Genomic DNA, 11,869 nt, shown 5'->3' with positions numbered 1-11,869 from the left:
ATGGTACAAAGCCATGAAAGAAGAAATGGATTCTATGGCATCTAACAACTTGGGATCTTGTCAAGTTGCCTAATGGTGTAAAAGCCATTGGTTGTAAATGAGTTTTTAAAACTAAGAAAGACTCAAAAGGGAACATTGAGAGACATAAGGCTAGACTTGTTGCCAAAGGGTTTACTCAGAGGGAAGGGATAGACTATACGGATACCTTTTCTCCTGTGGATCTAAGAAAGACTCATTCCGTATAATCATGGCATTGGTAGCTCATTTTGATTTGGAGCTACATCAAATGGATGTGAAAACAACATTTCTTAATGGTGATCTAGAGGAAGAGGTTTACATGAAACAATCAGAAGGATTTTCCTTTAGTAATGGTGAGAATTTAGTTTGTAAGCTGAATAAGTCCATATATGGGTTAAAACAAGCCTCTCTGTTAATGATATTTGAAATTTCATGATGTTATTACTTCATTTGGTTTTGAAGAAAATATCATGGATGTTTGTATATACCAGAAGGTCAGTGAGAGCAAAGATTTGCTTTCTTGTGCTATATGTGGATGATATTTTGCTAGCAACTAATGATAAGGGTTTGCTATATGAGGTGAAAAATTTCTCTCAAAGAGCTTTGATATGAAGGATATGGGTAATGCATCTTATGTCATTGGCATAAAGATCCATAGAGATAGATCTAGAGGCATTTTAGGTTTGTCTCAAGAGACCTATATCAACAAAGTTCTAGAGAGATTTCGAATGAAGGATTGTTCACCAAGTGTAGCACCCATTGTGAAAGGTGATAGATTCAATTTGAATCAATGTCCTAAAAATGAGCTCGAACAAGAACAAATGAAAACCATTCCATATGCTTCAGCTGTTGGAAGCCTTATGTATGCTCAGGTCTGTACTAGGCCTGACATTGCATTTGTTGTTGGAATGCTTGGGAGATATCAGAGTAATCCAGGTGTTGACCACTGGCGGGCTGCAAAGAAGGTTATGAGATACCTTCAAGGAACCAAGGATTACATGCTCATGTATAGACGGACTGAGAAGTTGGAAGTCATTGGGTACAGTGATGCGGACTTTGCTGGCTGTATTGATTCACGTAAATCAACATCTGGTTACGTGTTTATGTTAGCCGATGGGGCTGTGTCATGGAAAAGTGTCAAGCAGACCTTGACTGCTACTTCCACTATGGAGGCTGAGTTCGTCTCTTGTTTTGAAGCAACCTCGCATGGTGTATGGTTGAAGAGTTTCATATCTGGGCTTAGAGTTGTGGACTCTATTTCAAAGCCTCTGACATTGTATTGTGATAATTCAGCTGCTGTATTTATGGCTAAGAACCATAGAAGTGGTAGTCGTAGTAAACATATTGACATCAAGTACTTAGCCATAAGAGAAGCGTGTTAAAGAAAAGAAAATAATTATTGAATACATTAGCACCTAATTGATGATCCTCTGACTAAGGGCATGCCACCAAAGGGTTTCAAGGATCATGTAGCGCGAATGAGACTTGGTTCCAGAATGTAATATTTATTTTAATGAAACTCTTATTCAGTTTAGATATTTCTCCTTTTGAATTGTATATATACTTATTGTTTTGAGAAATATCATTATGTTTGGACCATAAATAAACATATGGTTTATTTCTAATTGTTTGGAGTTGACATTGAGAAATGTAACATATTGTGATACATGGAAGATAATACTCATATTTAGGAACTGTCGCCATGATCCATATGTTATTGTCGTCATATGGTGGATATACATGGACCAAGTGGGAGAATGTTGGTTATTTTGGCTCTATTGGCCATGGAGCAACCAACTCCATGTTGTGGTCCATGATTTGGAACCGCCACCCATGACTCCATGCCTATATATCTTCCTCTCCAATAACTTATGATGGCAGAGTTTTTTGGAGTTTTGTTGAAGCTACGAACTGGTCCCTAGGTTTAGCTCTGCTCGTTTTCTTTACACCATCGCATCTTGTGTGGAGCAAAGGACCAGAAGAACAGATCATTACCGACGAATTTGAATGGCAGGAGGTAACTCGATCTTATTTCCGCTGCATTTGCTTTGATATTAGATGCCTCATGTTGTTTTAGTGCCTCCAGCATCTCGTGCCAATCTTCAGCCTCGAGTCCGACCTCGAGCTCTGGTCTTGGCATGACTCCGACATCTCGTGCCGACCTCTTCAACCTCGAGTCCAACCTCGAGCTCTAGTTTCGACATGACTTCGACATATCGCGCCGACCTCTTCATTCTCGAGTCCGATCTTGAGCTCCGGTCTTCGGATGCCTTCGGCATCTCATGCCGACCTCTTCGTTCTCAAGTCCAACCTCAAGCTCTGATCTCGGGATGCCTCCGGCATTTCGTGCCGACCTCTTCATTCTCAAGTCCGACCTCGAGCTCCGGTCTCGGGATGCCTCCGACATCTCGTGCTGGCCTCTTCATTCTTGAGTCCGACCTTGAGCTTCGATCTCGACATGCCTCAGCATCACGTGCTGAACTTTAACCTTAGCATCTGCTTAATCCCAAGAAAGGGTCAGTCTGCACAATGAGGTGAGCTTAAAACTGTATCTTCCGAAAGAATAGGAAAATATTCCCAAAGGATAAGAATTGACAGAATTTTTCTAAATTAGAACAAATATCTTGAAATATTTCTTAAAATAGATGTTAATATTTTGGAGATTAACTACTATAGAAAGGCGACCCATACCCATGGGCACAGGTACGCACACATAAACTCTAACTTCCCTAAGTCATAAACTTCTTCTTCATGCGAAATTCTAACTTGAGCATCAAAGTGGCTTGCAAGGACCCACCCTCAGCGCCATTCTAACTCTCTTTTTACGTGTTTTTTAGGTCTCTTTATCTTTCTCAGCAGTCATCTTCAAGGAGTGTGTATGTCAATAATTTGTGAACCGGTGTATGAACCATCCATAATGTATTGGCCTAAACAATGACTTTAGAAACATTAGAGTTAACTCAAATCAAGACCATGCACTTCTAAGAGTTTTTTGGTTCTCATTATATTCTCAAATCTTAATTACACAACTTAAATAGCATGTTGTGAGTATTTGAAATTTAATCAATTTTATATAATTTGACACAAATTCACTATTGGACTTAGCTATATCATATTCACTCAACAATAATATTAATGTGTTTCTAAAACTCTTTTGGTTTTAATCATCTAAAATTTTAAATCTAAATATTATACGATTATCAATAAATTTTGATCAAAACTCACTGATGATCTTAAAAATATTAGAATTTAGAATCATTTAAACAACAATGCACTCTTAGAAACCTTTTGACTCTCATTATACTCTTAACTTTTAATTTCATAACTTAGATATCCTATGGTTTCTAAAATTTAGATAATTTTAGCACAAGCTTATTGTTAAATTTAAGTATATCATACTCACTCAACAACATCATCCATGCGTTCCTAGAATTATATTGACATTAACCATCTCCAACATTTTAAAATAAAGATATGGTACAAACTTCAAATTTTGAAATCTTGAGTAAGTTAAAAGGTTACTAGGAATGCATTGATCTTGATTTATATTTATTCTGACATGACTAAGGTTATTAAGAAGTTTTATCAAAACTAATTTACCTAGTGAACTATATAAATTTCAAAATTTAAAATTTTGACTATGGTGAGACTAAAAGATTCCTAAGAGTAAATTGATTGTATTAATTTTAATATGGCTAAGATCATTAAAAAATTTTGATCAAAATTAATTATGATTGTATAATATCCTAATTTTAAAATTTTAAATATGATAATTAATAAAAATTATAAATTAAAAAAAAAAATCCACCATATACCATCTACGTTAGAAAATTAAGATTTGAGCATACTCACGAGATTTATAAATCCATTAGTTTTAATTTAGTTAAATTTAACTTTAGACTTATTAAATTCAATCTCAATCAAAATTATTATATTATTAAAATTCTCCAAAGTGTAACTATTTCTTTTAATCTTGATTTTATCCTATACTAAATCAGTTATAGGATTTTAATTTTTTTTTTTACTTTTAAAATTATTGTACTTATAGTTTAAGATTTTAAATGAACTCATTTTTTAAAATTTTAAATATGCACTCGAGTGTCTCAGTTAAACGCGTGTAAAAAAGATATATATTACTTAAAAATACATGAATTAATAAATATAATCTATAATTTAAATATTAATACAAATTAGATAAACTATGATTTATTATTTAAAATGTTAAATATAACTAGATGGTTCGAATAAGTTAAACAATTGGATATAGAATAAGAACCATAAGTTAAACAATTGGATATAGAATAAGAGCGTATATATAGAAGATGTATTTTAAATAAAAAATACATAATTTAATAAATATAAAAATATAATACATAATTTAAGTATTAATAAAATTCAGATAGAATTCAATAAAATGACAAAATATTTTAATATCAAAAAAATTAAAAAAATTTTCAAGAGGAAAATGATATTTAGTATGAAAAATTTAACATGAATAAAAGTAAATTTTACTGACATATTTTAATAATTTCTTTATTCATAACAAGTTTCAATCAAAAATGACTAAACTCATTTTAACCATTAAAAAATAAAATAAAACCTTAACTGTAAAAAACATTATTTTTACACAAAGATTTATTTTTATAATGCTTTACAGCTTCACATCAAAAAGAAAAAATTGAATGATTTCGATCGAAATAATAAAGAAAATATAGCTTCAGAGATCTTGGTGGATAAGGATCATCAAATAGGGTTTTATACCACAAAGAGTAGCAAATAATGTTCTTACATCAAAGGCTAAAGAGCATTCTCTAGAAAAATAAAAAGGAAAAAATCCTCAAACTCTACAAAAGCAGAAAACAAAACGATGAAATGCATTAGCTTGTACTCATATTACAGGAAAAAAATCATTTTTTTTCTTTGAAAGGGGCAAATCCTTATACAAGTCAACAAAAAACAGATCTAAAACAAATGCATTTACTGTGAAGGCATGATATGTCAGAAGTAGCTGGTTAAGATATCATCTTTATAAATCAATGGGAATCCGTCTGATTCTTTTCATCATCCAACATCATGCAGGAAACGGATGGATCATAATTGGATTTAATACATGAATAAACGACAATATCCTTTTTACAGAAAAATAGAAGCAAAATCAAACTTTTGAAACAGGATCTAGCTTAAAATAATGCCCCCAATCGAAGCAAAATTGAGGTGTCGAAGGGGAGAAGAAATTTATCAACCTTGTCACCGAAAAATCTTACAAGTGTGAGAAGATCGTCGGAGCTAAAAGGATGAAATGAATCTAGCCTAACGATAGATTCCTTGCTGCAGCAATAAACCAAGCAGCAAACAATTGCAATATTAGGCCTTCGAATCGACTTTAAATAAATTCAAAAATAAAAACAATCCGAGATCACCAAAAATCAAGCAAGTTAGATGAAGAGATAAAACCAGGAATCGAAGAACAGCGACGGACCTGCGGCAGACGACGACCTTAAACCCTAATGCTCTTACTCGATGCAGTGTATTTATAGCGGGGCTGGCGTTTCTAGTACTCCGCGGTGTATGATAAGACCCCGGAACCTGCTCAAGATTATAGACCGAAGCAAGTGCTCCCCGTGCGGATTTAGAAGTGCAAATGTAAATAAATTAAACAAGAGCTCATTTACGTTTATTAATAAAAATTCTTTTAAAAAAACTTGAACCGAAAATTATACAAAATAAATTAAATTTTAAAATAACAATTAAAACGAATCCATCATTAATATTTTTAAAAATTAATTTGAAAAGCAGCTACATTTTAAAAACTATTTAATTATTTGCTTACTATCACAATTAATTTAACATTATTAAGTATTAAAACGGCTTAGGAACTGGTTTTTCCCAAGTGAGACCGAATGTTCTTGGTATCGTGGTTAAACGGATAAATTTATAGTGGAACGGATTAATTCATACAAAATTTATCATATCACATAGTGGGAATAGATTGATCGCCATTCTAGCGGATTATAAAATTATAATTCAATCCAAATCAAGACGGATTACAAATTAGATGAATCAATTCACGGATTTATTAAAAAATAAAAAATATATATATAAGGTTGAGAATTTTAAGTTTGTGTTACGGATTAGGTAGGTAAGTTCACGAGTCCATCAAAAATTTAAAAAATATATAAAATATTAAAAAATTTTAAATTTAATTGCAAATTAGATGAGTTAAATATATGAACCCATTAAATTTTCACTTTAATTTTAAATTTAAAAAAGAAAATTTTTTTTGATCCGTGGACCAACTCAAGTCTACTGTAGGCCGATCCACACGGGTCACTTAGGCCGACTAATCTATTTGGATCCATCTTAATTGATAAAATATCAACCCAATCAATTTAAATTGTTTGGTATGATAGATTAATTCAATGGACTAATCTAAATTAATGATAAATCTTAGTTATCCCCATTGACTATTTCTGAGAGTGACCGGTCTAGCTCCACGGAAGTTTTCCATCGGCCACTAAGGTAAATTAAGAAGTGCACGCAGCGATCAGCCCAAATTAATAATTCAAATTAATAATTCTAATTATGAGTGATATTAAAGTTCATGACATTCTATTTTTTTCCCAGTGCCGCTCCAACTTCCTGGCTGAATACTCTTGGCATCCTCATCGATCAAGCTAAACAGATAGACCTCGATGCATTAGTTGGGGCGAAGAGGTGTGCCTTGGTTCACTGCAACTGCAAGGTGCCTGAGAAGTCCAGTGTAGAACCTATAATTTAAATATATTAAAAAATAATATCAATTCATTTATTTTAAAAATATTTTTATATTATACTATTTATGAAGTTAATTCATTTATGATGCGATCCGATCTTATTCAAGGTACGATCATGTCATCTCATACCATGTGATGTGGTAAGTCTTGTTTGGTCCACCAATGTGGTCGAGAAGATCAATAGATTGTCCTACCTGGCCGATCTCGGGGTCCACGGTTCCTGTCCCGGGGTCCACGGTCAGGGAGGTCTCACCCGGTTTGACGTGGCTGGGAAGGTCAGTAGTTCGCTCAGCCTGGCTGGTCCCTGGGTCCATGATCCCGGCCTCAGGGTCTGGGGTCAAGATGGTCCTAGGAACTCAGGCCCATTCATCCAAGAACCGTCCGTTCACATAAACTTCCTTACCGAGGTCATGGGACCCAACATCCTGTTCACCCGGCCGAACATTGTGGGAGACAAACCTAGGAGGATGGATTACCACGATAGGTCCCAACAGATGCTTGCCCGGCCCGCACAGACCTTCAGCCTATCTGCCCGGGATGGCTCAACTACAGCCTGACCCGGGTATTTTTCGCACTACTAGAGTGTTTCCCGGGTGACCCATCGTTTAACCCATCCCGGCTTGCTCAATCCGTTCAATTTGGCCAGGCTGTTCATCTTGCCCGGTCCTTCCGCTGTGACACGCAGCTTACTCGGCTAATACTCGCCATGATGGTTCCCGGGTAAGCCGTCCAATTTTGCCGTCAATAAGCAGCCCCTTCAGACAACTCAGTCTACCTGGTCTGCCTGACCATCCACTCCATCTACCTTGCCCGGCTAAACCCAGTCCTTGCTGGTCCCGGGTACCTTCTGCCCACTCCAATATCAATCCATGCTCAAGTCCTACTAACATTCGACTGTAATACAGACAACCAAACGTGCGAACTGTCGCGCAGGGAAAAGACTATGTTCGTGTCTCCACGTCTCACCTCGTCGCTGTCGTCATCGTCCTACCTGCAGCTAAATGACAAAGATGACGTACAACATCTCGCCGCAGAGCAGTTATAGGCATGTCGCCCCTGTCTCCTAGATGCCACCCTATTGGTGCGGTTGTCAGACACATCCAGGTTTGGTCCCCTCGGATACCATCATAGCCTGCTCCCCTGCCAAATGGAATGTTCGCTCCACAGGTATATCAGTTCCCACGCAGGTATCAACTATCTATCCAATCTCTTGCATTCTCACTACTACAACTGTTCTTACTACTGCTACTTTCTTTTCACCGAAGGACTGACTTGAGCGTCGAAGTGGCCTGCCGGGACCCTCCGACGCCAGTTAATCCGTTCGTTCGTGTTCATTTCGCAGGTCCCCTCCTACCAGGGCCCGCATCGGTTGAGGTGACATCTTCTTGACCGGTGGGTTGACTGTCGTCGATTTTTGATCGGAATAAATTGGCGCCGTCTATGGGAATTCTGAGCTAAAGGCGCCACTAGACGCACCACCGACAACCGCGAGCCTCAGGAGGAACCAAACTCTGGGACTCTCGATCCCGGGGTCCCTTTCATGGTTTTGCGTGAAAATCTCCAGTTTGTCATCCAAGATGTTTTGGGTGCGATATTGGAACGCGCTCAACAGGCGCTCCCGCCAGCACCCGTTGCTAGTGCCCTCTTTGGGGCTCAGAGGCCTTCCCCAGTGGGGGAGGTTCTGCTCTCGATGGGTTCGACTAACCGAGGTGGGGCCTCTATGGAAGTAGATTTGCAAGGATCCCACACTGGAGGGGATCGGTGCGACGATCGTAAAGGTAAAGCTCCCATGGTCTCTCCAGCAATTCCCCCAGTGAAGCTGCACAAGAACCCCTTTTCCAAGGAAATCTTGGAACAGGGATTACCCCTGCGTTTCAAAACAGTACCCGTGGGAGAATACAATGGGTCCACGGATCCTGAAGACCATCTCGGTCGATTCGAGAATGCCTCCCTACTCCATCAGTATCCCGATGGGGTCAAGTGCCGTATCTTTCTCAATACCCTCGTCGGATCGGCGCAATGCTGGTTCAATCACCTGCCGCCTGCATCCATTCACTCCTTCGAGGAGTTTAAGGAAATCTTCTTACACCAATTCTCTAGTGCTAAGAAGTACCAAAAGTCTCCGCTCACTCTTTTTTCAATGAAGCAAAAGCCCCGGGAGACCCTGAGAGAATACCTTCATCGTTTCAACAAAGAAGTGTGGGTGTGCCTTTTACTCCCTCGGACATCCTTACTAGCGCCCTGACTCAGGGCCTTCAAGACAGAGACTTCTTCCGTTCTCTAGTGAAGAAACCACTGCCCAGCTACCCCAAACTGTTGGAGCGCGCTAATAAATACATACACCTGGAGGAAACCCAGCTGGCGAGGCGAGGAGATGCCGCCCCCACTCCGCCTGCTGATAGAAAGCCAGCCCCTGCACCTCCTCGACGGGAGGCTCGATCGGAGGCTCGACGGGAAGCCCCACCGAGACCTCTTCCACATCCTCCACCGCGGCGCGAGGAGCGCGCTATCCAAGTAGTAGATACACTTCTCATTCCAAGGGAGTACGGACTCTCAGCCAGGAATGGTCAATCAACCCGTTTCTGTGTCTATCACCAGTCCACCGCCTATAGTACTCAAGAGTGCCGAGTACTGACCCAGGAGATCAACCGGGTCATCATGGAAAGGCAGCAAGCTATGGCTGTCCCGCAACCCGGCGGAAGACGCTTGCCGGGGAACCCTAGTTGGAGAGGCGACCAGGCACGGAGAGGGGCACCAAGACGTCCTGGCCGCGATCCTCGGCCAGAACCCAGGGCGGATCGATGATCACCCCCTAGAGGTGACCGCTTCCCGACACACGATGACCAACAGCGTGAGCGCATACCGCCCCCCGAACTCGCTCACGAAGACCGCCAGGATCCTCGAGAGAATCAGAATAACATGCATCATCGGGAGGCAATAAATATGATCGCCGGAGGCTCCACCAACGATTCTAATCGAGCCCACAAGGCTCATGGCCGTCGGCTGGAGGCGTACAACATCAGTTCCAGTTCGGCACAAGCCCATGACCCTTCCATTCAGTTTGGGCTCCAAGACCTGGAGGAAGTATCCCTTCCTCACGATGACGCTCTTGTCATCAGAGCCACCATCGCCAACTACGACGTGGCTCGTATTTTTGTTGACACCGGTGTAGGATCGGAAATACGCTAGAGGGGGGGGGGGGGGTGAGGAGTTCAAAGAAATCTTCTTACACCAGTTCTATAGTACTAAGAAGTATCAAAAAACTCCGCTTACTCTATTTTCAATGAAGCAAAAGCCTCGGGAGACCCAGAGGGAATAGCTTCATCGCTTCAATAAAGAAGTGTGGGATGTTCCTTCTACTCCCTCAGACATCCTTACTAGCGCCCTGACCCAGGGCCTTCAGGATGGAAACTTCTTCCGCTCCCTCGTGAAAAAATCACCTCCCAATTATCCCAAACTGCTGCACCGTGCTAATAAGTATATACATTTGGAAGAAACTCAGCTCGCTAGGCGAGGAGACACTGGCCCCACCCCGCCTGCTGACAGGAGGTCGGCCCCCGCACCCCCTCGACGAGAGGCTCAGAGGGAGGCTCAGCCAGGACCTCTCCCCATCCTCCACCACGACACGAGGAGCGCGTCATCCAAGCAGTAAGTACGCTCCCTATCCCGAGGGGGTATGGAGTCCCCGCCGGGAACGGCCAGCCGACCCGTTTCTATGCCTATGATCAATCCACTGCCCATAGTACACAAGAATGCCGGGTACTGGCCCAGGAGATCAACCGGATCATTGTGGAGAGGCAACAAGCAATGGCTATCCCGCAACCGGGTGGAAGATGCTTGCTAGGAAATCCTGGTTGGAGGACTGACCAGGCAAGGCGTGGGGCGCCCAGACGTCCTGATGCTCGGTCGGAACCCAGGGCCGATCGACGGTCACCCCCTAGAGGTGATCGATTCCCGCCGCGTGATGATCAACGGCAAGATCGCACGTCGCCTCCTGAACCAGCTCACGAAGGTCACTCGGATCCCCGAGAAAACCAGAATAATATGCCTCATCGGGGGGCGATCAATATGATAGTCGGAGGCTCCACCGACGGGGATTCCCATCGAGCCCGCAAGGCTCATGGTCGTCGGCTGGAGGCTTATAGCATCGGCTCCAGTTCAGCACAAGCTCATGGCCCTTCCATTCACTTCGGGCCCCAAGACTTGGAGGGGGTATCCCTCCCCCATGATGACGCTCTGGTCGTCCGAGCTACCATCGCCAACTATGATGTGGCTCGCATTTTTGTAGATACCAGAAGCTTGGTCAACGTCCTATACAGGGACGCTTTCGACCGTATGTAGATAGACCGGGACTAGCTTCAGCCCATGGCGACTTCCCTGTTTGGCTTCTCTGGCCATGAAGTTCGACCTCTGGGGCAGATTCAACTCCCCTTGTCTCTCGGGGAGGAACCCCTAAGGAGAACTCACAGCATCCTCTTTACGGTGGTGGATGCTCCGTCCGCTTATAATGTTATCCTGAGAAGGCCGACCCTCAGTTCTTTTGAAGTGGTCATATCCACTTTCCACCAGAAGATCAAGTTTCTGTCCAAGACCAAGTCGGCTCTGTGAGTGGAGATCAGGGGATGGCCAGGAACTGATACATTGACATGGTCCAAACGAACATCAGGGCAACCAAGAGGAAGCCGGCCGCGGAGGTACAAGCGGTGCAGGAGGGCGAACCTGCCCGAACACTCTCGGCTAAGGTTAGTATTCAAATCATCCCTAGCCATCCTCACAGGGTCACACAAATAGCTACTGGCTTGCCCGAGGAGTTGAAGGAGAAGCTCGTGGACTGTTTAACCCAGAATAGCGACATCTTTGCCTGGTCCACAGCGGAGATCACCGGGGTATCTCCGGACGTTATGGAGCACCGGCTCAACACCCTTCCTGACGTAAGGCTAGTCCGACAGAAGAGACGACACTTCTCTCCCGAGCAGGACAAAATCATCCGGGAGGAGGTCAACAAACTCAAACACGCTGGCCAGATTCGGGAGGTACAGTTTCCTACCTAGCTAGCCAATGTAGTCTTGGTGCCTAAA

At 41.9% G+C, this 11,869-nt stretch overlaps 2 protein-coding genes and 2 non-coding genes across 4 annotated transcripts in view; 1 reads left to right on the top strand and 3 right to left on the bottom strand.

The window, feature by feature from the left end:
• Window positions 1–2,713, bottom strand: part of LOC141833213 (uncharacterized) — a 12,724-nt gene extending 10,011 nt beyond the window's left edge. The window contains exon 1 of the mRNA XM_074720597.1: window positions 2,682–2,713. Within this exon, the coding sequence (XP_074576698.1) occupies window positions 2,682–2,713 (32 nt within the window). The remainder of the gene's footprint in view (window positions 1–2,681) is intronic.
• Window positions 2,714–4,731: 2,018 nt separating this feature from the next.
• On the bottom strand, window positions 4,732–4,817 carry LOC141834231 (small nucleolar RNA SNORD24). Its single transcript, XR_012602286.1, has one exon. It is a non-coding gene; the product is annotated as a small nucleolar RNA SNORD24 (small nucleolar RNA).
• A 194-nt stretch (window positions 4,818–5,011) lies between these two features.
• On the bottom strand, window positions 5,012–5,090 carry LOC141834242 (small nucleolar RNA R12). Its single transcript, XR_012602293.1, has one exon. It is a non-coding gene; the product is annotated as a small nucleolar RNA R12 (small nucleolar RNA).
• Window positions 5,091–11,156: 6,066 nt separating this feature from the next.
• On the top strand, window positions 11,157–11,842 carry LOC141833212 (uncharacterized). The gene is made up of 2 exons (XM_074720595.1): window positions 11,157–11,395; window positions 11,458–11,842. The coding sequence occupies exons 1-2, from the start codon at window positions 11,157–11,159 to the stop codon at window positions 11,840–11,842; spliced, it is 624 nt and encodes a 207-aa protein (XP_074576696.1).
• The last annotated feature ends 27 nt before the right edge of the window (window positions 11,843–11,869 follow it).

Source organism: Curcuma longa, chromosome 8 (assembly GCF_044706935.1).
Source record: "Curcuma longa cultivar G26 ecotype Majalengka, Jawa Barat chromosome 8, ITB_CL_G26_1.1, whole genome shotgun sequence".
In the NCBI taxonomy this organism is placed as follows: Eukaryota; Viridiplantae; Streptophyta; class Magnoliopsida; order Zingiberales; family Zingiberaceae; genus Curcuma; species Curcuma longa.
This window is presented reverse-complemented; position numbering and strand designations above follow the sequence as displayed.